Source organism: Leucoraja erinacea, chromosome 33 (assembly GCF_028641065.1).
Source record: "Leucoraja erinacea ecotype New England chromosome 33, Leri_hhj_1, whole genome shotgun sequence".
NCBI lineage: Eukaryota > Metazoa > Chordata > Chondrichthyes > Rajiformes > Rajidae > Leucoraja > Leucoraja erinaceus.
The window spans coordinates 2,221,368-2,248,954 of record NC_073409.1 but is presented as its reverse complement, the minus strand read 5'-3'; the positions used below and the strand labels follow the sequence as shown (position 1 = coordinate 2,248,954).

Here is a 27,587-nt window from a genome sequence, read left to right as displayed (position 1 = left end):
AAACATAAGCAGCACGCATACTGCACAATCAACCAGCACACGCATTTCACAGACACACTGCACAATCACACAACACACACACCGCACATCAACACATAGTAATAGTTTTAAACTGCTTCCTAAGTGCTTCAATTAAAAAGTGCATATAGAAGGTCATTTCATTTCATATGTTCATGAGTCAATGATCAGCATTAAAAAGCTGGACAGCCCTGGGGATGAAGGTTGCCTTCCTCCTCTGTGTCCGGCAACCCGGACAGCGGAGTCTGTGTCCTGAGGGGACCCACTCAAACTCAGGAAACAGGATGTGAGAGGGGTCCTGAAGAATCCTGCGTGTTAACTTTACAGACTGTTGGTCGCATAGGGCAGTGAGAGTTCGGACGGGCTGCTCAATGATTTTTGAGCAGACCTTGACCACATTCAACAGGCGGTTTCTGTTTTGCAGGGTGATGGAGTGGAACCAGCTAGTGAAAGAGAAGGTTATTACATTTTCAATGAACGCGTAGTAGAATGTAGTGAGAATGTCTTTGTTAATCCCAAATGACTTCAGCTTCCTGAGTAGGTACTGTCTCTGATGGCACTTTTTAAGGATTTCCTCCATGTTAGAGGAAAACCTTAGCATTTGCTTGGACCAAGCATGTCCTCACTATTTTCCAACTAATCTGAGCCAGGATTGAACCTACGACTTCTATTCTTTAGTATAATTGGCACTGCACTGTGTTCCCAGAGGTGACCCACACTGTCGATGGGAAACATCAGCCGGGGTTGGTGCCGATTGTAACCCCATTAGAAATATGGGAGACAAAAATACCGGAATAAATACAGCAAATGACATTTCAGTCTAATTGGCCCATGTTAATGAACTAATCTATAATTACTCATTTCTCCAAACATCACAGCAGAAGCAGTGGCAAGACTGAAATGCAATCTGCATATTCCAGTTCCATGCTAAAGTTAATTAATTTTGATGATACTGAAAGCGAGTCAACGTGACCTTGACATTTCTTTCAACTCGTCTGGGGTCTTCTAACTCGTGGATTAGGTCATCCAAGTGGGACAGGCCCTTTCGGCTTTGGAGACGAGTCCTTTAACTTCATGAGAAAGATAGGAACAGAAGTGGGCCATTCTGCCCCTCAGGCCTGCTCTACCATCCATGTGTTCATACGCTTATATGTGATAGGTGCAGAATTGGGCCATTTGGCCCATCAGGTCTACTCCGCCGTTCATTCATGCCCCATTTTAGTTTAGTTTATTTCCACGTGTGCCGAGGTACAGTGAAAAGCTTTGAGTTGCGTGCTAACCAGTCAGCAGAAAGACAATACATAATGACAATTGAGCCATTTACAGTGTATAGATACATGATAAAGGGCCTGTCACACTTGGCAATTTCTTCGGCGACTGTCGGCATCATTGACTGACGTGTCAGGTCACCGAAAAATTTGCGCAGTGATACAGCGTGATCACGTATAGACGCACGGGGTTTCCTCAAGTGTCGCGGCATTTTTGTCGCCGCTGGATTTTGAAATGTCCAAAATCTTTTGGCGACACTGATATGACGCCAGCAGTCGCTGAAAATAATCGCCAAGTGGGACAACATTTAGTGCAAGGTAAAGCCAGCAAAGCACGATCAAGGATAGTCCGAGGGTCACCAAAGAGGTAGATAGTAGTTCAGCACTGCTCTCTGGTTGTGGTGGGATGACTCAGTTGCCTGAGTATACGTTGCATGAGAAGTTTGGACACAGACCCAGAGTGAAAGCTACGAGAGGGGAAGAAGGGGAACCTCAGACTGGGAGTGAAAGTTCCAGTTGACTAAAAGGAAGCCACGGACTGAATCAAAGAATTAAACATTGAACGAGAGAAGGCTAAATATTGACATGAATAGAGAACAAAATAATAATTGATAGAAAGTTATGCATTGGTTGTTTCTGAGGAATGTGGGCATTGCTGACAAGGCCAGCGTTTGTTCCCTGTTCCTATTTATCTAGTGGAGGGTCATCTTCTCAATCTCCTGCATTCCTTGTGGGTGAAGACACTCTCTGGTATTGTTGGGCTGGGATTATCTGGATGTAGATCCCATAGTGATGAAGGATTGAAGATAGAGGATTCAGTTCCAAGGTCAGAATGATGTGAAAAGGGACAAAGACAATGGATGTGGCATCAACCAAATGAGTTGCTTCATCCTGGACAGGACTTCAACTCTGTGGACGGCCACAAGTTCTCTAAATGGAGAGAGAATCCAGAAATCGGAGGTGTAAAGTCCAGTTCAGTTTAGTTTATTGTCACGTGTACAGAGGTACAGTGAAAAGCTTTTGTTGCATGCTAACCATTCAGCGGAAAGACAATACATGATTACAATCGAGCCGTTTACAGTGTACAGATGCATAAGGGACTAACGTTTAGTGCAAGGTACAGCCAGCAAAGTCCAATCAAGGATAGTCCGAGGTAGATATGATACAATACAGTATATGTTGTTAAAAGATAGACACAGGTCCAGGAGTAAATCAGTGGGTCAGGCAGCATCTCTGGACAACATGGAAAGGTGACATTTTGAGTCAGGGAGGGCCCCGTCTGACCTGTTGAATTATTACAGCATTATGTGTCTATATTTGGTATAAACAACAAATATCGTTCCTTTTTTAAAACATTTTAATACGTGGTATTACATGTATTATGTCCATCTCAGGGGAGGGTATGCGAGTTAATGAGAATGTGGACTTTGTGGGCCAAAGAGCCTGTATCAATGCTGTTTCTCTCCGTATGACCCCACATATCAGGGGGTTGGGGGTTATGGGGAGAAGGCAGAAGAATGGGGTCAAGAGGGCAAGATCGATCAGGCAACTGAACCATCCTATCACAACCATAGAGGGACCAAGTAAAGGGGATGTAATGGTCAGTATGGATGAGTTGGGCAGAAGGTCCTGTTTCCGTGCTATGACTTCATGATGTTAACCAGATCCATTCTGTTGGCAGTTGCTAGCCCACACTACAGTTACACCAACTGTGGTGGAGTGAAAGCCTTCTCCTCCAAAAAGATGCCTACATTGGCAGATAAACGTCGAGTGGCCAACTTGGAACACAAGGGAAAGGGCAAAGCAAAACTTCCACATGGAAGTGATCAATAAGTTCATGTGATGAAAGCAGAATCAGGCCATTCAGCCCATCAAGTCTCCTCCGCTATTCAATCAAGCCTGATCTATGCTCCCTAATCTCATTTTCCTGCCTTCTCCCCATAACCCTTGACACTCATTTTTATCAAGAATTAGTCTGTCTCTGCCTTAAATATATCCAGTGACGGCCTCCACTGCCCTCTGTGGCAATGAGTTCCACAAATCAACTACCCTCTGACTAAAGAAGTTCCTCCTCACCTCCTTTCTAAGCGAGCGCCCTTTAATTCTGAGGCTGTGACCTCTGGTCTTAGACTCTCCCACCAGTGGAAACATCCTTTCTGGAAGCATTATTCTGCAAGTTTCAACGAGGTCCCTTCTAAACTCCAGCGAGGAGAGGCCCAGTGAAACTGTCAAACACTCACCCACTCATTCCTGGAAATTTCCTGCCTTCTCCCCACAACCCCTGACACCATATAACCATATAACAATTACAGCACGGAAACAGGCCATCTCGACCCTTCTAGTCCGTGCCGAACACATAATCTCCCCTAGTCCCATCTACCAGCGCTCAGACCATAACCCTCCATTCCCTTCCCATCCATATAACTATCCAATTTATTTTTAAATGATAAAAACGAACCTGCCTCCACCACCTTCACTGGAAGCTCATTCCACACAGCCACCACTCTCTGAGTAAAGAAGTTCCCCCTCATGTTACCCCTAAACTTCAGTCCCTTAATTCTCAAGTCATGTCCCCTTGTTTGAATCTTCCCTACTCTCAGTGGGAAAAGCTTTTCCACGTCAATTCTGTCTATCCCTCTCATCATTTTAAAAACCTCTATCAAGTCCCCCCTTAACCTTCTGCGCTCCAAAGAATAAAGCCCTAACTTGTTCAACCTTTTTCCGTAACTTAGTTGCTGAAACCCAGGCAACATTCTAGTAAATCTCCTCTGTACTCTCTCTATTTTGTTGACATCCTTCCTATAATTAGGCGACCAAAATTGTACACCATACTCCAGATTTGGCCTCACCAATGCCTTGTACAATTTTAACATTACATCCCAGCTTCTATACTCATTTAACATTACATCCCAACTTCTATACTCAAGACACCATTGCTAATTAATAGCAAGAAAGGTAATGTACACTTTAAACACAAATGCTAGTCCTGTGCAGTCTGCTTGGCGTTACCTGCAACACACCCAATTTGGAACACAGTCATGCATGTTGATCTAACATGTCCTCACACACACACTCTAACTGGGCCAACCCACTGCCTACCTTGTAAAACATGTTACGCGAGGACTTGGGGGGGGGGGAAATCAATTCAGACCGTGACGTGCGATTCCTGCTAATCCCCACATTGGATGCCATCGCCTACAACAATAATCTGCCTTAACATTAGTGCACAACCTGCTTTGCATCAATTCGGATGCCAACACTTAATGTACAACTCAACTGTAAACTCAAACCAACCCATGGGTACAAACATCGCAGTTTGTGGTTTTGTTGAATAATTTAGTCACTACTGATCAAACTTTCTATCCATAAGCCATGTACAGGAAGTTAACCAGACAAATACATTTGACCTTGAGGTTACGCCTTCTCACAGCTACACTGCAGTATTGCAGCGGGTAGAGCTGCTGCCTCGCAGCACTAGAGACCCGCGTTCGATCCTGACCTCGAGTGCTGTCTGTGTGGAGATTGCATGTTCTCCCTGTAACTGTTGTTCGTTTCCTCCAGTTTCCTCTCAATTCCAAACAAATAGGCTGGAAAATGGGGGGGGGGGGGGGGGGGGGGGGGGGGGGGGGGAGGGGAAGGCAGGAGGGGGTTGAAAAGGGAAATAGGTAATGCATGATCAAATGGCAGAGCAGACTCGATGGGACGAATGGCCTACGTCTTAGGTTAGTTTAGCGATACAGCACGGAAATAGGCCCTTCGGCCCACCAAGTCCGCGCTGACCAGCGATCCCCGCACGTTAACCCTACCCTACACACACTAGAGACATTGTTTACATTTATACCCAGCTAATTAACCTACAAACCTGTACGTCTTTGGAGTGTGGGAGGAAACCGAAGATCTCGTAGAAAACCCACGTGGTCACGGGGAGACGTACAAACACCGTACAGACAGCGCCCGTAGTCAGGATCAAACCCGGGTCTCTGGCGCCGTGAGGCAGCAACTCTACCGCTGCGCCACCTACTATCTCTCTTTTTTTGGGGAGAAAAGGAGCTCAAATTTTCACAAAGGGCATCCATCGTGTCCCTCGAGATCGGCAGAATCATCAAGTTACCAAGGCCACAATAATGACACCAAATAGTCAAGCATCTTATTATTCAAACAATGACTAACTGCTTGACTCAGGGTGATCAATACTCAGTACAGATTATCAAAGGTCTTTTCGCAAAATCAATACCTTTTCCTACCTAGTTATATGACTTAAGAAAGGGGGGGGGGGGGGGGGGGGGGGGGTGGGAGATTGCAAACCTTCACATGGTCCGCCCGGTTTCAACGAATGCAATCAACCCGGCGTGCACAATCAAATAGAACAAGGTGTTCAAGAAGGAACTGCAGATGCTGGAAAATCGAAGGTACACAAAAGTGCTGGAGAAACTCAGCGGGTGCAGCAGCATCTATGGAGCGAAGGAAATCGGCGACGTTTCGGGCCGAAACCCAAAGGAAATAGGTAACGTTTCGGGTCGAAACCCTTTGGGTTTCGGCCCGAAACGTTGCCTATTTCCTTCGCTCCATAGATGCTGCTGCACCCGCTGAGTTTCTCCAGCAATTTTGTGTACCATCAAATAGAACAAGTTGCCCTACAACTTCAGGCTGTGCACGCCATACACAAGAAGGAGAAGGCTCTTCAGTCTTCAGTGCTGTCTAGTCATCAGTAAGGTAATTGTTTGCTATATTAAATTTGAAGAACAGCACTAATTTTTAAACACATACTAACATTACCAGCTGTCACAAATCAGAATGATACTTTCACACCCCCGTCTCAAACAACTTGTTAGTGGAATTCCAACGATGAGAGCAATGGATAGCTGGGAACTCTTCAGTTCTAGCAGTGGGCAGAGAGAATCTTTATTCCCAAGGGTGGAAATATCAAATACTCGAGAGTATAGCGTCTAGTATTTGATACTAGAGGGAAAAGATGAGGGGCAAAGTTGAAAGGAAATGTGCAAGGCAAGATGGACACGCAGCTGGAACAAAGTGCTGGGCATGATGGGATGGGTCGATACAATGGTTGCATTAAAGACTTTTGGACAAGCAGGGAACGGAGGGACATGGGTCCCATGCAGGCAGATAACGGTTGGTCTTATCATCGGGCACGACACAGGCATCGCGGGCCGAATGGCCTGTTCCTATGCTGTACTCTTTCCTATACAAAGTTGCACTTTCTTTTGGGTGAAGTATATTTTTACACCAACACCAAACAGTCTTGGTTCGGATTCTAATGCAACTCCTTGATCTGAACACCAAAGAACCACTCTCCCTCCCATGATATGGTCACAGGCCCGACAGCCCAACTCACCCACGCTGACCAACCTGCCCCATCTATAGTCCCACCTGCCTGCTTTTGGCCCATATCCCTCGTTCCACACACCCACCACCCTCTGTGTAAATAAGTTACCCTTCAGGTTCCTATTAAATCTTTCGCCCTTCACCTTAAACCTCTGTCCTCTGGTTCTCGATTCACCTACTCTGGAAAAAACTGTGCCTTTACCCAATCTATTCCTCTCAACCAAACTGTACACTGCAAGGGCCAGGAAGCAAGCGGGCAAGATCATCTCTGACCCCTCTCACCCTGGCCACAAACTCTTTGAATCACTTCCCTCTTGAAGGCGACTCCGGACTGTCAAAGCTGCCACAGCCAGACATAAAAACAGATTTTATCCACAAGTAGTTGCTCTACTCAACAGCCAAAATTCTGTAGCCTCCCTTTGATCTGGTATTTTGTTGGTTCACATGCTTGTTCAATGGTGTTTTATCATTAATGTTTTATTATTATTAATATTTAGTGTTTTCCGAGTCATTCGTAACTGTCACTGTATGTCATGTCGTTACTTGTGGGTGGAGCACCAAGGCAAAGACCTTGTATGTGAATACTTGGTCAATAAACTTATTTACTCATGATTTTGTACACCTCTGTTAAGATCACCCCTTCATCCTCCTACGCTCCAGGGAATAAATCCTAGCCTGCTCAACCTCTCCCTATAGAAGTATTTAAGAGGGAGTTAGATGTGGCCCTTCTGGCTAAGGGGATCAGGGGGTATGGAGAGAAGGCAGGTATGGGATACTGAGTTGGATGATCAGCCATGATCATATTGAATGGCGGTGCAGGCTCGAAGGGCCGAATGGCCTACTCCTGCACCTAATTTCTATGTTTCTATGTTTCTATAGCTCAGTTCCTCAAGACCTGGCAACATCCTGGTAAATCTTCCCTGCACCCTTTCAAGCTCGGCAATGTCTTTCCTATAACATGGTGACCAAGCCCGAACACAAGACTCTAAATGTGGCCTCACCAACTTTTTACACAACTGTGACATGACCTCCCAACCTCTGTACTCTGACTGATGAAGGCCAATGTACCGAAAGCCTTCTTAACCACCCTCATTTTCAATAAACCTACACTCCTAGATCCCTCTGCTCCACAACACATGTTGCATTTACCAATTCATTCCTTCAATTCTCCACATGGGACCAGTCACCACTTACCACATATTTTCCTTCCGTCATTGTATCTGCCAGGGTCAGGTCCGGAATGATTTCCTCGTCGTTCCTGCTGGGTTCCATCTCCGAAGCGGGCAACCCAATGGGTGGAGAAGGTTCATTGTCAGGCAAAGGGTTTGTTGGATGATCAGCCTCCCCCGAGAGTGCTGCACCCTCCTGGAGGGTCCCCTCTTCACTCCTCTCGTCCGCCTTCTTGACTGGGGTGGAGGGGCTGCTGTAGTAATTGGGGGCGCGGGACGGGACGAGGGGAGACGAGTACCCCTCGTTGTAGCTCTTGACCACCTGCAGCATGTCGGGCTCCGACACGCTCATCCGCTGATCCAGGAGGCGTCTCTGCAAGCCTGCCTTCCTATTGCTCGACAACTTGCCCTTCAGGTTCTGCAGGATGGGTTTGGTCTTCGCCCGGAAGGACCTCCACCTGGTGATCTCCTTCTGCTCATCCATCGCGTTGGCCGTCGTGCCAAGTCCTCACGTCAAGCAGCAAATAAGAGATGAGACTCTGGCCAATGTCAGGAGAAACAGGATCTGCAGAAAGAGAGCAAACATTGGGAGGCATTGTAATTTTATCATGACAGAAAATTCAACCACAGGAGCTCAATACACCACGGTGAAAGGAAACTATCGCCCTGCAACAAGAATAGGCTTTGGATTTTTGGCCAGTAGCAAGGGGCGAGGGGCTGGGCTTGTGTGAAGAGGCCAACTAAAGCATCACTGGTATGTAGAATGTATTAACTTGGAGTACTAATGTATAGTGGCACAGTGGTAGAGTTGCTGCCTCACATGCCAGAGACCCGGGGTCCATCCCGACTATGGGTGCTGGCAGTACCGTGTGGGAGGGAACCAGAGTGCCCAGAGAAAACCCACACGGTCACGGAGTGAACATACAAACTCCGTACAGACAGCATCCGTAGTCAGGATCGAACCCGGGACTCTGGCGCTGTGAGGCAGCAATTCTACCGCTGCGCCACCGTGTTGCGTGTCATGATTTATCTATCAGTGTGTGTGTGTGTGTGTGTGTGTGTGTGTGTGTGTGTGTGTGTGTGTGTGTGTGTGTGTGTTCCTCCTTCATTTTTCTCCTTCCCACACTCATCTCAAAACTTATTCCTCACGCATGCAATGGTTTCTAGGATTTTTTCCCAAACCCACAACTTCCTGAAAGTGGCAACACAAGTTGAGTGGTAAAGAGGCTATGTAGTCAGTTTGTCTTCATCGGTCAGGGCATGAAAAATAAGAGTGAGAGGAAGTTAGGATGCAGCTCTCCAGGAGTATGCTGGGTCCCAACCCAGAACGTCACCGATTCCTTCTCTGCTGCCTGACTCGCTAAGTTACTCCAGCTTTTTGTGTCTGTCTCCCATAATGTTACTGCAAAATGCTGATACATCTTTGGGTAAAGGTCTGCTGAGAAGTGACATTTTATCAACTGGTTATCAAATTTTAATCTCTTCAGAATATGTAGAATATGAAACTAACTCTGAAGCCATTCAAGAGCGGCACAGCGGTAGAGTTGCTGCCTTAACCTGAACGGAAACCTCTGGAGACTTTGCGCCCCACCCAAGGTTTCTGTGCGGATCCCGGAGGGTTTTTGTCAGTCTCCCTACCTGCTTCCACTACCTGCAACCTCCGGCAACCACCTGCAACCTCCGGGAACCGCACGGAAACCTTGGGGTGGGGCGCAAAGTCTCCAGAGGTTTCCGTTCAGGTGTCCTAAGTGGGACAGGGGCATTTACAGCACCAGAAACTCAGGTTACATCCCGACTACAGGTGCTGTCCGTACTCAGATTGCAACTTCTCTATGTGACTCCAGGTGCTCCCGTTTCACCCCACACTCCAAAGACATGCAGGCTTGTAAAATAATAGGCTTCTGCAAATTGTCCCTAGTGTGTAGGACGGCACAAGTATACGAGGTGATCGCAAGTCGGCGCGGACACGGTGGGCCGAAGGACCTGTTTTGCGCTGTATTTCTAAACTAAACTAAAGATTTAATAGGGACCCGAGGGGTAACTTTTTTTTTTTTTTTTAAACCCACAAAGGGTGGTGAGTGTATGGAACAAGTTGCTGGAGGAGGTAGTTGAGGCAGGGACTATCACATTTAAGAAACATTTAGACAGGCACATGGATAGGACAGGATCAGAGGGCCATGGGCCAAACGCTGGCAGGTGGGACTAGTGTAGCATGTTGGCCGTTGGGGTCGTTGAGTTGAAGGGTCTGTTTCCACACTGTGTGACTATGACTGGAAATTTATTTTCATCACATCTACACAACAATGTTCCTGATGCAGCTGAATTATAGCAGCTGTACCACCGTGTGATATACAACGCATCGTCATTTTCACACTGCCAACCAATAGGTTACACCTCCACTTCCGATACTCGATTCCTGCTGTCAGTCTAAAAGCCCTGTCCCACGGTACGAGTTCATTCCAAGAGTTCTACCGAGTTTACCCCGATTTGAACTTGGAGATTTACGGTAATGGCCACTCGTCGATACTCGGGGCTCTCGTGGACATTTTTCATCAGGTTGAAAAATCATCACGAGTCTTCCCGTGCTTACCTGCCGTTAGCGCTAAGAGACGTCCCCGAGCTCCGACGTTCATTCTCCGTGCTTACCACGAGTTTAATTTTTTTTAAACTCGGGAGAGCTCTTGGAATGAACTCGTACCGTGGGACAGGGCTTTAAGGAACACTTTGCTGCTTCAGGCAGTGAGGTCACAGTCACTATGCCTCTCGTCGTAAAATTGGCTGCACACTGTGGAATATTCTACTAAAAACATTTCATAGGTTGTATCAATCTGAATCGAGGTTCAGAACAAGATCACATGGAATCATCAGGTGTGATAAAACTTAGTTTTTAGTTTAGAGATACAGCGTGGAAACAGGACCAGGTCCACACTAACGCAATCCTACACACACTATGGAGAATCTAGGTGCAGGAGTAGGACATTCAGCCCTTCGAGCCTGCACCGCCATTCAATATGATCTATGGTTGCTACGGTGGAGAGAATACTAAACGTTTGGCGTGCAATAACAGCATTGTTTCCTTTGCAGAAAACTCTCTAACTTTCTCAATAAAAATGTTGGATGCAAGTTATTACTTGAATTCTGCCGTTTTGGAACCGAAGCCCAGACAAGCAGCGTTGTGATGTGTCACACTAAATCATGCTCGACTAATCTTCTGGAATTTTTGAGGATGTAACTAGAAAAATGGACAAGGGAGAGCCAGTAGATGTAATGTACCTGGACTTTCAGAAAGCCTTTGATAAGGTCCCTCATAGGAGAATAGTGGGCAAAATTAGAGCACATGGTATTGGGGGTAGAGTGCTGATATGGATAGAAAAACTGGTTGGCAGACAGGAAACAAAGAGTAGGGATTAACGGGTCCCTTTCAGAATGGCAGGCAGTGACTAGTGGGGTACCACAAGGCTCGGTGCTGGGACCACAGCTATTTACCAGCGCTGCAGGAGGCGACCACAGGACACAAAGATGGCCGGGTGAATTGCTAAATTTGACCAGGGAAGAAAAATGGGGAGACCAATAACGAATTAACCTACAAACCTGTGCGTCTTTGGAGTGTGGGAGGAAACCGAAAATCTCGGAGAAAACCCACGCAGATCACGGGGAGAACGTACAAACAAGCACCCGTAGTCAGTATCGAACCCGGATCTCTAATGCTGTGAGGCAGTGACTCTACCACTGCGCCACCGTGCTGCCTCTATAATTCACTCTGCTGTTCAGCCATTTCTGTGAAGTTTCTACCGAATCCATTTCAAGCAAAGTTCTCACACAAAAGATAATTGTAATGCCCGAGGCAAGGAGGCAAAAACTAAACTTCCTTGTGCTATTAAGTTCGAAGATTCAGTTTCCCTGAAATAAATTCGATTTTACCACAACAGTGAATTGCTTGTTGGAAGGAATTCGCCAGCTTACGTAACACCCCAAGGGGTCACATTGCAAAAACAACTCTTTATTATCAGGATGTACAATATATTGTTATAACTAGACAATATATAGGTATTGTGGAGAGAAAAAACACACAGAGTGCTGGAGTAACTCAGCGGGTCAGGCAGCATTTCTGGAGAATATAGATAGGTGACGTTTCACAAAGTGCTGGAGTAACTCAGCGGGTCAGGCAGCATTTCAGGAGAACATGGATAGGTGACGTTTCGCAAAGTGCTGGAGTAATTCAGCGGGTCAGGCAGCATTTCTGGAGAATATAGATAGGTGACGTTTCCATTGCTATTCAGGTCAGGGTCACGCAGCGATTTCATCTTTTGAAGAAGGGTCCCAACCCAAAACTTCACCTATCCATGTTCTCCAGTGATGCTGCTTGACCTGCTGAATTACTCCAGCACTTTGTGTATTTTTTTGTCAGCCAACACCTGCAGTTCCTCGTTTCTACACAGGTATTGTGGAGGTGTTCTTGCGACCAATCTCTAGTTCTTAACTAAATCCCTTGCGTGAAATAACTTTAAGTGTTTAATTATTCACCACAAAGTTAACCAACAACCTTGCAACATTTCCATTCAAAGGTACAGCTTTCATTTAACATGATAATATGCCTAGCGCATATTTATAGATACTTGGACAGGAAAGGTTTAGAGGGATACGGGCCAAATGGGACCAGCACAGATGGGGCATCTTGGTCGGAATGAAGGTGTTGGGCCGAACGGCCTGTTTCCATGCTGGACGAGTCTACGTTGGGTCCCAGATCAGTCCCATCTATCCCATTCCCCCATCTATCTCCTTGCACCCAGTGTGGTTTCAAGTGTGCATCAGCCGAGACCTCCACAACAGATTATTTTACCCTCCATCTGCATGAAGGGGTCATTTACACCAACATCTTGCCGTGGGGAGTTGCAGCAGTAGAGTTGCTGCCTTACAGCGCGTCCAGTGCCAGAGACCAGGGTTAGATCCCGACTACGGATGCTGTCTGTACAGAGTTTGTACGTTCTTCCCGTGAACTGTGTGGGTTTTCTCCGAGGTCTTCGGATTCCTCCCACACTCCAAAGATGTACAGGTTTGCAGGTTAATTGGCTTGGGTTTGTATACTTGGTATAAGTGTAAATTGGCCCTGGTGTGTGTAGGCTTGTGTTAGTGTGCAGGGGTCGCTGGTCGGCACGGACTCAGTGGGCCGAAGGGCCTGTTTCCGCTCTGTATCTCTATACTAAACTAAACACTTCCTTCTAAAGATGGGGCAAGGAAACCAAGGTGCGGGCACGCCCCGTCTTACATCAGGGTTACGTTCTGTGAACTGTTACGCCAGTTAGATTTCACCACCTCCATCCTCAACCCAAAATAACTTGCGTGTATTAACTGGCTCATCAGCGTCCAGGGCACTTTCCGTGGCTCGCGGCCTTCTGGGTAAGCACGGCCGCCATTGCTGGCTTGTTTCCCCATGGTCAGATAGATATAGATAGATATGCCATTTATTGTCACTATACATGTACAGTGAAACTGAAAGCTGCTCGTACAATTTAGCACAAAAAACAAGAAACAGAAAAAAAAAAAAAAAAAACAGAAGGGAGAGGGGGGGGGGGGGGGGGGACATATATACATATATCATATATACATATATACAGATGGAAGTCCGTGTTGGGCGGTGTAGTCAGTGCATGTGTGAATTTGAATTTATGGTAGATATAATTCTCGGAAAGCAACTATTCCTGAGTGTTTGTCCTGGATTTGATGCACCTATAGCGCCTTCCAGAGGGCAGCAGGTCGAACAGTCCAAACGCAGGATGGGAGCTGTCTTTAATGATCTTCTTTGCCCTGCTAAGGCAGCAGGAGGTGTAGATGTCCATCAGGGAGGGGAGAGGGCAGCCAATGATCCTCTGCGCTGTCCTGGTTACCCTCTGAAGCCTCTCCCTGTCTGCCATGGTGCAGCTGCCAGGGTTCCCTCCTAAAGCAAGCTCTTGGTCACTGCTGCCACCACCTGCTATTTCCCTCTCTCACCTCTGCCGTTAGACAAGGACAGCCCAACACAGTGAGCAATCCAACATTCCAACTACACATCTTTGTTTGTCCCACAAGGCAGATGGTACTTTGCTGTGAAAATAAACCTGGCTTTGACTCATTCTGAACGAGCCACTCGTATCAGTCAAACTGGTTCCAACTCACTAATGTCACTGAAGTCAGTGGAGCCCCGTTCCATCTTCTACTGACGCAAGACAACCAGACTCCTACTCATGAGCATCTGTTACGGCATCATGAAGTGATTCTTGGCCAACTGATGGCTCCAAGGGTAGTCACTGGTAGGACACGTGGTAGCTAGTATGTAAACAGCTCCCACTGATATGATAAACACCAGGTAATCCATTTAGCATGACATTAACCAGAGAGTGACGTTCTCCAGGCCATTAGGAAGATCTCCCTTCCTCTTCAAAATACAAACAAAGATGCTTCCCGACTTACGCAATGGGCATGACTGCAACTCCATAAATCGTTACACAAAGTACTTCAACCGCTGTGATTTGGGAGACACCAACTCTGAGGAAGGCACGACGTTTATGCAAGACCTTTAGATGGCCGGATGAGAGAAGGTGCCGGCCCAGCGAGGAGCGAGGAGTTTTTGGAGGGAACAAGCAGCACAGCGGTAGAGTTGCTCACAGCACCAGAGACCCGGGCTCGATCGTGACTACGGGTGCTGTCTGTGTGGAGTTTGCACGTTCTCCCTGTGACCGCGTAGGTTTTCTCCGGGTGCTCCGGTTTCCTCCCACATTCCAAAGACAGACAGCCATGTAGGTTCATTGGCTTCAATAAAGATTGAAAATTATCCCGTGTGTGTGTGCGTCGTGTGTGTGTGTGTGCGTGTGTGTGCGCGCGTGTGCGTGTGTGCGTGTCTGTGGGCGTGTGCGTGTGTGCGTGCGTGTGTGCGTGAGTGTGTGTGTGTGTGTGTGTGCGTCTGTGCGTGTGTGTGTGTGTGTGTGTGTGTGCGCATGTGTGTGTGTGTGTGTGTGTGTGTGTGTGTGTGTGTGAGCGCTAGTGTACGGGGTGATCGCTGGTCGGTGCAGACTCGGTGGGCAGAGGGGCCCGTTTCCGCTCTGCGTCTCCAAAGTCTAGAGTAGAGACTGGGTCGCTGCCTCCACCACCACAGGAAGATGTGCTTGGCCAACATCCCAGCACAGAAATAATCACCATCTTCTGCCTGCTAAGATATGCCTCATTGTTGCTATGGTAACCCTGCTGCCTTACCGATATACTTCATTCACGATACGTTTCAGGATTAAGTCGATCTCCTTCCCCATCCCACACATACAGCATCGTATAGAGGCCAGCATTGTACATGGAGGCACATGAAACGCTGCCCATAAACCAGCTTTAAATAGCAATTCGTGCCACTACTGGGTGGCTGCTATTTTTACACATCTGACACATTCCTTCGCTCCATAGATGCTGCCTCACCCACTGAGTTTCTCCAGCATTTTTGCCTACCTTCGATTTTTCCAGCATCTGCAGTTCTTTCTTAAACGGAACAGAACTGCTAGATTTGCATGGTTCGGGTACTTTCATAATGAAAAGGCATTGTGTGCTTATGTACTTAGAGGAACATAACCCGAGTATTATCATAAGTATTACAATCACTCCACTTTTTTTTTTGTAAATATCTACTCCGACAGTAACATTACTTTATTTAACTATGCTAAACCTTATTCATGTTAGTCCCCTTTATCATGTGTCTGTACACTGTGGACAGCTTGATTGGAATCACATATTCTATTTCACAAGTTAATACATGATAGTAGAATTACCATTCGGCCCATCAAGTCTACTTCGTCATTCAATCATGGCTGATCTATCTCTCCCTCCTAACCCCATTCTCCTGCATTCTCCCCATAACCCCCGACACCCGTACTAATCAGGAATCTATCGATCTCTGTCGTTTAAAACCTATGATGGCCTCCACTGCCTTCTGTGGCAATGAATTCCACAGATTCACCACCCTAGAACAGTATAGCACAAGAACAGGCCCTTCAGCCCACAATATTTGTGCCGAAGATGATGCCAAGACCATCATCGTGAGGGTGAATAGACAAGGTAGAGGCACAGAGTCTCTTGCCCTGAGTAAGGGAATCAAAAACCAGAAGATATAGGTTTAAGATGAGAGAGGAAAGATTTCCTCGGAAGCCGAGGGGCAGCTATTTTCTCCCCACACAGTGGGTGTATGGAACGAGCTGCCGGTTGAGTTGTTAGTGCTAGTTTAAGCAGGGACTAGAACAGCAATTAAACAACACTTGGATATCCACCTGCCTGTCCTGTGGAATTCTTTGCCACAGAAAGCTGTGGAGGCCAAGTTAGTGGATATTTTTTAAGGCAGAGATAGATAGATTTTTGATTTGTACGGGTGTCTGAGGTTTTGGGGAGAGGGCAGGAGAGCAGGGTTAGGAGGGAGAGATAGGATCAGCCATGATTGAATGGCGGAGTAGACTCGATGAGCCGAATGGCCTAATCTTGCTCCTATCACTTATGAACCAGGCAACAAACAGTATTTTCACTGTGGCCAGGATCTCCCTGCTTCCCTGCCTCTGTGACCACTGCAGGGAAAGACGGTGAAGATGGGAGGGAACGCGATTGGCACTGCAACAGAAGGGCCGATGCTCCCTGGAGAAGAATCCTTTAGAAATCAATTTCTCTCAATCCTCGTGCAAGAAACAGAATGTGAAGAGTGGGCGACTGGCTTACGAGGCATAGAAAGCACAGCTGTTGCTTTATTCAGCGAGGATAGATAGCAATGTGTTCAGACTGCTCCCATCAGAGGAAGGCACGAATCAAATGTGTTATAGCACGTTCCCATGGTCTATGATTCAAATTGGATTCATCAGCAGCGCCAGACACAAACTCATGGGCTGTGTAGATTTAGCCAAGAACTCACATGCACACATGATACAACATCCACAAGGCAAGTTACTGTCCTAGGTACACACAAAAGCTGGAGAAACTCAGCGGGTGCAGCAGCATCTATGGAACGAAGGAAATAGGCAACGTTTCGGGCCAACAAGTTGACATAAACTGATCCAGAAACGACAATATCATACTTAGTAGTTGGGCATTGAATGAAGACAACTCATCTGAAAAAGGGTTTCGTCCCGAAACGTTGCCTATTTCCTTCGCTCCATAGATGCTGCTGCACCCGCTGAGTTTCTCCAGCTTTTTTGTGTACCTTCGATTTTCCAGCATCTGCAGTTCCTTCTTGAACAAGTTACCATCCTATACTCCTTTAGAGATACAGCATGGAAACAGGCCCTTCAGCCCACCGAGAGTGCACCAACCAGTGACCACCCCGTACATCACCACTATCTTGTACAGTAGGGACAATTTACAATTTTACTGAAGCCAATTAACCTGCAGACATGTACATGTTCCAAGTGTGGGAGAAAACTCACGCAGGTCACAGGGAGAACGTACAAACTTCTCTAGATAGCACCCGTAAACAGTGCCCAACACAGGTCTCTAACGCTGCAAGGCAACAAGTCTACTGTTGTGCCACCCTCCTCTACCACATTATGGACAATGGACTTTGTCTTTTGGAACTATGCTGAGAATTATATTCTGCACCTTGTACTTTTCCCTTCCCCCTACCAACTGTATCCGAGTTCGGATTGATTGGATTGATGTATAGGAGCAACTGATCGGATTGGGTAAACTGCAAAACAAGGGCACAAGCTCTGTAATCGTGGAGAATGAGGTGGAGTTGCTGCCTCACAACGCCAGAGACCTGGGGTTCGATCCTGACCATGGGCACTGTCTGTATTGAGTTTGTACGTTCTCGCCGTGACCCGAGTGGGTTTTCTCCGGGTGCCCCGGTTTCCTACGACACTCCTAAGGCGTACAGGTTTGTAGGTTGATTGGCTTTGTTAAAAAAAATGAAATTTGAACCTGGTTTAGTCATGGAATGATACAGTGTGGAAACAGGCCCTTCGGCCCAACTTGCCCACACCAGCCAACAATGCCCCAGCTACACTAGTCCCACTTGCCTGCGCTTGGTCCATATCCCTCAAAACCTGTCCTATCCATGTACCTGTCTAACGGTTTCTTAAACTATGTGACAATCCCAGCCTCAACCATCTCCTCTGGCAGCTTGTTCCATACACCCACCACCCTCTGTGTGAAAAAGTTACCCCTCGGATTCCTATTAAATCTTTTCCCCTTCACCTTGAACGTATGTCCTCTGATCCTCGATTCCCCTACTCTGGGCAAGAGACTCTGTGCATCTACCCACTCTATTCCTCTCATTATTTTGTACACCTCTATAAGATCACCCCTCATCCTCCTGCGCTCCATGGAATAGAGACCCAGTCGACTCAACCTCTCCCTAGAGCTCACACCCTCTAGTCGTGGCTAGAATCATCGTAATTTTTTTCTGAACCCTTTCAAGCTTGACAATATCTTTCCTATAACATGGTGCCCAGAACTGAACCCAATATTCTGTGTCGACAAAAATGCTGGAGAAACTCAGTGGATGAGGCAGCATCTATGGAGTGAAGGAAATGGGTAATGTTTCGGGTCAAAACCCTTCTTTAGTTCGTCCAGAAACGTTGCCTATTTCCTTCGCTCCATAGATGCTGCCTCACTCGCTGAGTTTCTCCAGCATTTGTGTCGACCTTCGATTTTCCAGCATCTACAGTTCCTTCTTAAACAACATTCTGTGTAAATTGTGTGTAGGATAGTGTTAGTGCGTGCGGGGATCGCTGGTGGGTGCGGACACAGGTGGGCCAAAGGGCCTGTTTGCGCGCTGTGTCTCTAAAGGACACTAAACAAAACATCAGTAGATTACAATGCACGACTGCAACATTGTCCTGTCACAGAGCAGCAGATCACCCCTCGATCTGGCGAAGATTCCCGGTGACAGGTTTAATCCATCACAGCTTTAATCAGACCACATCTGGAGACTGGCCTTCAGTTTTAGGTGCCTCATCTCAGGGAGACGGCAGAGTTTGCAATCCAGGGATGGCGACTGTGCAGGAATTAAATCAGGAGGCCACACTGGGTAAACTGGGCAGAGAAACAGATGGGAAATCCAAATCAACAAGTCACATTTTTGGAAAGTTTTGACAAGGGAATAACAATCTCCAGTGGACCTGTAAACAAGGGCTGGGTGGTACGAAAATGATTTTATGTCCAGCAGTGTAGTGGTGGAGTTGCTGCCTCACAGCGCCAGAGACCCCGGTTCGATCCTGACTACGGGTGCTGTCTGTATGGAGTTTGCACGTTCTCTCCGTGACCTGCGTGGGTTTTCTCCGGGTGCTTCGGTTTCCTCCCACTCTCCAAAGACTTGCAGGTTTGTAGGTTCATTTGCCTTGATAAATTGTAAATTGGCCCTGGTGTGGTGAGGGGTGGTACTAGTGTATGGGGATTGTGGGCGAGCATGGAGTCGGTGGGCCGAAGGGTCTGTTTCCACACTGTGACGATTTAGCGCTTGAATTTATCGACTCCGACATTGGCACCAATGTACGAGGAGGTATGTTTGTGACGAATTTGTAAACCTCACTCTGGAACAGTGCAGCAGTCAACTTAGGGGAAATTGACACGTTTTCTCTCTCTCGCTCCCATCAAGGAACAAGTCACGGCTGTCAGGGAAATTGTGGTGAGGTGAGTGGTAGCTCAAAAGAATAACTCTCCAAATATCATTGTTCTCACTCGCGTTCGACCACGACGAACAAACAGGAAATGCTCTACCCTCAATTCCAGAGCAGCATCATAATCACAAATATAGCAGCAGGCAGAAACTACCGACTCACCCAGACAACTCCAGCATTCAATCAGAGCCGATAGTCACAGTCTTACAGCATGGGAACAGCCCAACTTGCACACCAGTCAATACATTCCATTTACACTAGTCCAACCTGCCTGCGTTTGGCCCATATCCCTCCAAACCTGTCCTATCCATGTACCTGCCTCAATATTGTACTGTAAATGTTGCAATGGACCCTGCCTCAACTACCTCCTGACAGCTCGTTCATATACATGACTCACCACCCTTTGTGTGGAAAAGTTATCCCTCAGTTTCCTATAAAAATCTTCCTCCTCTCACTTTAAACCTGTGGGTTTCTTGTTTCCCCCAGAGTCTGGGCAAGAGACTCTGTGCATCTACCCGATCTATTCCTCTCATGATTTTAGACACCTCTAGAAGATCACCCCACCTCCTCCTGCGCTCCAGGGAATAGAGACCTAGCATGCTCAACCTCTCCCTGTAGCTCACACCCTCTAGTCCTGGCAATATCCTCGTAAATCTTCTCTGCGCCCTTATAGATGATAGGTGCAGGAGTAGGCCATTCAGCCCTTCGAGCCAGCACCGCCATTCAATGTGATCATGGCTGATCATCCTCAATCAGTACCCCATTCCTGCCTTCTCCCCATATCCCCTGACTCCATTATCTTCAACAACCCTATCTAGCTCTCTTGAAAGTATTCAGAGAACCGGCTTCCACCGCCCTCTGAGGCAGAGAATTCCACAGACTCACAACTCTTGTGTGGAAAAAGTGTTTGCTCATCTCCGTTCTAAATGACCTAGTTTCCCTCTCGGCCCCATGTTCCTGCCGTCTCTCTGCAACTCTCGACACCCTGACGTTGTGGTAGGTGGAAAAAGAATCTCGGTTGCTACAATTTTCTATTCACACCAGTGGATGCAGCAGGGTGACCTTTACAAAGGGTACGTGGGACTAACATTTCAAACAGCGCGGTTTGAAAGTGCCCCCTCACATGGCCACACTCAGACAGAGAGTACAGTGCCATCGCACACTGCTGGAGCAGTCACTGCAACAGCGCTGGTGAGCCGAGCAGCTTTTAATGAAACCTCAGTTCAACGTGATATCACATCCCCACCTCCAGAATCTGGCAGGCCAGCTGTGCAAACTGCTTGCAATTCACATCTCAAACATCCACAGCATTTCACCTCTATTTTTAGAGCATTGTAACAAGGAGAGAATATCAGATTCTGCCCAGTGCAGTTATCCCAACGTTATAGCAGAATGAAGCATTGAAGAGACAGCGATCGATGATGGGGCGTATGTGAGCGTGTGTGTGTGTGCGCGCTCCCTGTTCATCAGCCGCAAGGTCAACTCTATGCAACAAGCCAAGTTAATCAGCCACTGATCAATCAAACCTGCTGCTTGATAGTTACACACCGGGGAAATAAAAAGACACAGAACGCTGGAGTAACTCAGCAGGTCTGGAGAACATGGAGAGGTGACGTTTCAGGTCAGGACCCTTCTTCAGAAGAAGAAATCACTAGGTGATCCTGACTGGAATATCAACAGAAATTACCTTTAGATTTTAGAGAAACAGCATGGAAACAGGCCCTTCGACCCATCGAGTCCGCACCTACCAGCGATCACCCCGTACAGGAGCACTATCCTACACACACACACACTAGGGACAATTTACAATTTTTGGCAAAGCCAATTAACCTACAAACCAGAGGTACGCAAAAAAGCTGGAGAAACTCAGCGGGTGCAGCAGCATCTATGGAGCGAAGGAAATAGGCAACGTTTCGGCACGAAACGTTGCCTATTTCCTTTGCTCCATAGATGCTGCTGCACCCGCTGAGTTTCTCCAGCTTTTTTGTGTACCTTCGATTTTCCAGCATCTGCAGTTCCTTCTTAAACAACCTACAAACCAGTATGCCTTTGGAATGTGGGAGAAAACGGGGAGAACGTACAAATTCCGTAAGGACAGCGCCCGGAGTCAGGATCGAACCCGGGTCTCTGGCGCAGTAGGGCAGCAACTCTACCGCTACCCTATCCTTTTGTTCAGCATCTTTATGTGAGGGAGTGCTTTACCTTCTAAAAATCTGAAAGAATTGCAGTATGCGAGCTGATTTCACAGAGTCATAGCGTGTGAAAACAGGCCCAACTTCCGCATGTCAACCAACATGTCCCACCTACACTAGTCCAGCCTGCCTGAGATTGGCCCAAATCCCTCCATACCTGTCCTATTCATGTACCTGTCTAAATGTTTCTTAAACCCATCAACCTGGATGTCATTGGAATGTGGGAGGAACTTGAACACCTTAGGCAAATCTTGGCATTCACAGAGAGAATATTTATTATTGTGAAGATGATGTTTTGGCATGACTTGAAAGCACATCTTTACCGGTTCAGGAGATCAGACCTGTTCACGATTTTCCAGGTAACGCCAATTTGCATACACATCTCCATCAAGAATAAGGACTGAGGGCTGAGCCCACATCCAGACCTCCACGTCACTAATTTGAAGATGCATGTTCAAATCCCCACCATGAGAACACAATGAATTCAAGCCATTAACTAAATCTGAGGCATCACGCAAACTAACCTCCCTCTCCATTGATCCCATCTACACCCCATGCTGCCTCGGCAAGGCCAGCAGCATAATCATGGACCAGTCTCACCCCTGTCACTCCCTCTTCTCCCCACTCCCATCAGGCAAGAGGTATAGAAGTGTGAAAACACACACCTCCAGATTCAGTGTTTGAGAAGGAACTGCAGATGCTGGAAAAATCAAAGGTAGGCAAATTACTTAAGTTCCCCTCCTCTCTCCGAAGAAAGTTCTCGACCCGAAACATCACCTATTCCTTCGCTCTATAGATGCTGACTCACCCGCTGAGTTTCTCCAGATTCTGGGACAATTTGTTTTCAGCTGCTATCAGGCAACTGAACCATCCTCTCACCAACTAGAGAGCAGATGCCTCAATCTGTCCTCCTTCCTTGTTCTCTCCCCTCAATCTGAAGAAGGGTCCCCGACCCAAAACGTCATCTCTCCAAGCTCTCAGATGCTGCCTGACCCATTGAGTTACTCCAGCACTTTGTGTCATTGTTTTTTTAATGCAGATTAACTCCTAGCATGGACAGGAATGTGGCATTAGGATATTATAGAGGCCATGCTCCACATTAATTACAGACAATAACATTTAGGGGTGGCACAGGGGCGCAGAAGTAGAGTTGATACCGAAGATAGACACAAAGTGATGGAGTAACTCAGCGGGTCAGGCAGCATCTCTGGAGGGAAGAATGGGAAAAGTCACCCATCCTTTTTCTCCAAAGAAGCTGCCTCACCCGCTGAGTTACTCCAGCTGAGTTACTCCACCTATCTTCTCCCTAGTAGGGTCAATGTGAAGAAAAGTCTCGACGCAACACCTTGACCGCCCGTGACCTTCAGATCTGTCCTCTGCGCCCAAGATAGTTCAGTTTAGTTCATTGTCACGTGTACCGAGGTACAGTGAAAAGCTTTTGCTGCATGCTAACCAGTCAACAGAAAGACAACACGTGATTACAATCAAGCCACTCACAGTGTATTGATCCACAATAAAGGAATAACGTTTAGTGCAAGGTAAAGCCAGCAAAGTCCAGACAAGGATAGTTCGAGGGTCACCAACAAGAGATCAGATTGGAGCCATGTTTCTGGCAATACGATGCAGTTCTGTGGCTTTACTGGCAGAGTCATCGTGCTCCGCTGCAGTTTGAGGTAAACCCCAATTTAAAAATACATCAACCGTTCTCTTCAAACGAGGAGACATTTAAAATGCACCAAGCACAAACTAACGAGGAACTTGCGGGCAAAATCTCTCCCGATAACTTTGCAGTAACTACAAGATCACAATCTAAAGTACAGAGTATTAGTCTTGTAAACAACCTCTCCCAAGTATCAATCAATCAATCCTCAAAATGAACACAACATCAACAGTGAACAATGCGACCATTCTGCCAAGAACAGATTAAATCCAAAACATTTAAATCCAAAACATACTAAATTATTATACTCCCTGGGCAAGAATGTGAAAGTTTTGTTTTAAATGCAGGCATTAGGACAAATATTTATATTCTGCTGGCAAGGCAAGGAGATTGTTTAGATCAGGGGGTGTGGTACATGCCTGGTACGATACGTGGAGCACAGCGTCTAATCCACGGATAAACTGTATGCGATATCGTTCCCTCTCATTCCCATGCTCCTGCCTTCTCTCTGTAACCGGGAATCCATTGCCACAGGCGGCTGTGGTGCAGGCGGCTGTGGAGGCCAAACCTTTGGGTCTTTTTGAAGCAGAGATTGACATGTTCCGCTATTCAATCACGGCTGATCTATCTCTCCCTCCTAACCCCATTCTCCTGCCTTCTCCCCACAACCTCCGAAACCCGTACTGATCAATAATCTATCTATCTCCGCCTTAAAAACATTGACTGACTTGGCCTCTACAGCCATCTGTGGCAATGAATTCCACAGATTCACCACCCTCTGATGAAAGAAATTCTCCTCATTTCCTTTCTAACAGTACATCCTTTCATTCTGAGGCTGTGACCTCTGGTCCTAGACTCTCCCACTAGTGGAAACATCCTCTCCACATCCACTCTATCGAGGCTTTTCACTACTAGGTACGTGTCAACGAGCTCTCCATCCATCATTCTAACGTGGTGCCCAGATTTCATTAATCCGTCTAATTGACAGCTACATCTCTGCTGCACATTGTACATATTTCATTTTGCAAGGTCCCTCTAGAGGTGATGGAATGCTGAGGCTATACAAGGTGCTGGTCAGGCCGCATTTGGAGTACTGTCTGCAGTTTTGGGCCCATATCTGAGGAAGGATGTGCTGGCTCTGGAGAGGGTTTAGTGGAGATTTGCAAGAACGACCCCAGGAACGCATGGACTAACATATGATGGGCATTCGATGCCACTGGGCCTGTACTCGCTGTAGTTTAGAATAATGAGGGGGGGACCTCATTGTAACCTACTGAATAGTGAAGGGCCTGGATCGAGTGGATGTGGAGAGGATGTTTCCACTCGTGGGAGAGTCCAGGACTAGAGATCATAGCCTCAGAATTAAAGGATGTTCCGTTAGGAAGATGAGAATTCATTTCTTTAGTCAGAGGGTGGTGAATCTGTGGAATTCTTTGCCACAGAAGGTTGTGGAGGCCGAGTCAGTGGATATTCTTAAGGCAGAGACAGATATATTCTTGATTAGTACAGGTGTTGGAGGTTATGGGGAGCAGGCAGGAGAATGAGGTTGAGAGGGAGAGATAGATCAGCCATGATTGAATGGTGGAGTTGATAAATTTTGATTATTCTGTTCCTATCACATATGAACTCTTAATCTGCCTCCACCCCTCTGCAGCAGTTCCTCAAACATCACCACTAGCTCCACAAGCCCACCTTGCTGACCTCAGAGCACCTGGACTGTGTGCAAGGCATGGACTAGAGAAACACCAGGCACAGCATCACAAATCACACTAGCTCATAGCCAGACATACTGCCAGCATGCTCTCCAGGGCTAAAACCCTTTGCAGGAATTATAGTAATGAAAATCTATTTTTATGTTATACGATTATATGATCAATGAATCACGGGGAGAAAGCTTAGCTGTTACTGCTGATGACATCACCAGATATGTTCCTGTGCGAGTGTGCCCCTGTGTGCGTGTGTGCCCGTGTGTGTCCCTGTGTGTGAGTGTGCGTAGACTACACTGTGTGTGTGTGTGTGTGCGCCCGTGTGTGTGAGTGTGAGTGTGTGTGCCCCTGTGTGTGTGAGTGCGTGTGGTGTGTGTGTGTGTGTGTGTGTCCCTGTGTGTGAGTGTGCTCCCCTGTGTGTGTGTGTGTGTGTGTGTGTGTGTGTGTGTGAGTGTGCCCGTGTGTGAGTGTGCCCGTGTGTGAGTGTGTTTGAGCCCCTGTGTGTGAGTGTGTGCCCCTGTGTGTGTGTGTGTGCTCCCCTGTGTGAGTGTGTGTGTGTGTGTGTGTGTGTGTGTGCCCCTGTGTGTGTGTGTGTGTGTGCCCCTGTGTGTGTGAGTGTGCTCTCCCCTGTGTGTGAGTGTGAGTGTGTCCCTGTGTGTGAGTGTGCTCCCCTGTGTGTGTGTGTGTGTGCTTGTGAGTCCCTGTCTGTGTACATTTGAAGGTCCCTCTGTCTCTTTGTGCCTTTATCACAGACAACATTAGTTGTTACTGCTATTTTTAAAAAAGGTATCACACAACCCTGTCTGTGTCCCTGCCTGTCTGTCTGTGTGTCCCTGTCTGTCTGTGTATCTCCATCTCTCTGTGCTTTTTTACCAACAGACAACATTAGTTGTCACTGCTATTTTTAAAAGAAAAGACACAACACAACCCCGACTGTGTCCCTGTTAGAACAGCAGAGACAAATACAGGCAGCAAGGTGATGTAGCAAGAAGCCAGTGTGATTTAGTAAGGAGGTGAACGAACGCCTCGTCACGGGCAGCTTTTCAAACCTGTTTTAATGGGGTGTAGACTCTCCCGTGAGGCGAACCGAGGAAGCAGAGACAGAGAAAGGGAGACAGAGAGAGAGAGACACACACACAGAGACACACACACACAGAGCCTGGTCACCGTGTCACCCTGCCGCTGCTCCTTACCTCTCAGCGCCAGCTAAGGACAGCAGCACAACGGCGCTGTACATCGGCACAGCCGCCTATCCTTCCTCCCTTCTCCCACTACGGTTTCGGGGTTAAAACACCAGGAATTGTCACGAATGAGACAAATGCGGAGCTAAAAGAAAATTGCAAACGCCAAAACGACCCAAGGTCGCTGCCCACACAAATGCAAAGTTGTCTAAAGTCAATTAAAAGCTGCTCCTCGTCCCTCTCCGCCAACTTCAGAGAGCAGCTCACAGATATCCTCATTGTTCGTTACATAATGAAAACTGGCTTAAATCCTCCCTCATTTTTTGTTGCTCTTTTTGTCTTTTTTTTTTAAAATAAAGCAACTGGTCAAGAGAACAGCAATAAAGAAAGACTCTTGAACAATAATAATTATGTTTTAGCATGAATGCACAGAGGTTTTTTAAAAAAAGTGTCACTCACCTCGTTGGAGTATCCACCCGCTCTGCACTGACACACAAGGCACTTCCTCATTCACTCGCTTTGCAACATGTCTTTTAAAGGGGAGGTTCCGCTCAGACGACTGAAAATGCTGCCCCTACCGCTAGAGGGCTACCATCCCCACACAACAAGATTCAAGATAGGACAATGAAATTCTTGCTTTGCTTCAGCACAACAGAACATAGTAGGCAATGACAACAAAACAGATCAGTGTGTCCATATGCCATTATATAAATATATACACACATGCATAAATAAACTGATAAAGTGCAAATAACAGATAATGGGCTATTAATGTTCAGAGTTTTGTCCGAGCCAGGTTTAATAGCCTGATGGCTGTGGGGAAGTACAATACAATACAATACAATTTATTTGTCACTTGAACCTCATAGAGGCTCAAGTGAAATGTTGTTTCTGCAGTCATACATACAAGAAAAAAAAGACCCAAGACACAACACAATTTACACAGACATCCATCACAGCGCATCTCCACCTCGCTGTGATGGAAGGCAAAAAAAAACATATCTCTCCCCTGCACTTCCCTCTCCCCCCGATGTCAGAGTCAAAGTCAGAGCCCCCGGCGGGCGATAACAATTGTCCCGCGGCCATTAACGCCGCACCGGGTGATGCAAGGCCGCGCTCCGGGTCTTGTTGTTGGAGCCCCGGGCGGGCGCTGGCAAAGTCCCGCAGCCGTTGAAGTCACGCCGGGCGATGATGTAAGGCCCCGCTCCAGGTCATCCTCGACCCCGCTACTCGGGCTATTCCTGAACCTGGTTGTTGCCTCTACCTTCTACCTGAAGTTAGCGGGGAGATGAGTGTGTGGCCCAGATGGTCACACACTCATTTAGTTAGCTATTTAGTCACAAACCCTTCACTCGGACCTGGCCAGCAATGGTCTCTCTCCCTCCCTCCTGGAGAACACTCCTCTTGAGAGGGTGGTGACCCCCCCCCTCCCCTCCATGAC

At 47.1% G+C, this 27,587-nt stretch overlaps 1 protein-coding gene across 1 annotated transcript in view; it reads right to left on the bottom strand.

Moving 5' to 3' along the window:
* Window positions 1-27,377, bottom strand: part of LOC129712547 (multiple C2 and transmembrane domain-containing protein 2-like) — a 167,359-nt gene extending 139,982 nt beyond the window's left edge. The window contains exons 1-2 of the mRNA XM_055661038.1: window positions 26,606-27,377; window positions 7,824-8,363 (exon numbers count right to left, since the gene is read on the bottom strand). Of these exons, the coding sequence (XP_055517013.1) occupies window positions 7,824-8,282 (459 nt within the window). The 5' untranslated portion in view covers window positions 8,283-8,363; window positions 26,606-27,377. The remainder of the gene's footprint in view (window positions 1-7,823; window positions 8,364-26,605) is intronic.
* Window positions 27,378-27,587: the final 210 nt, after the last annotated feature.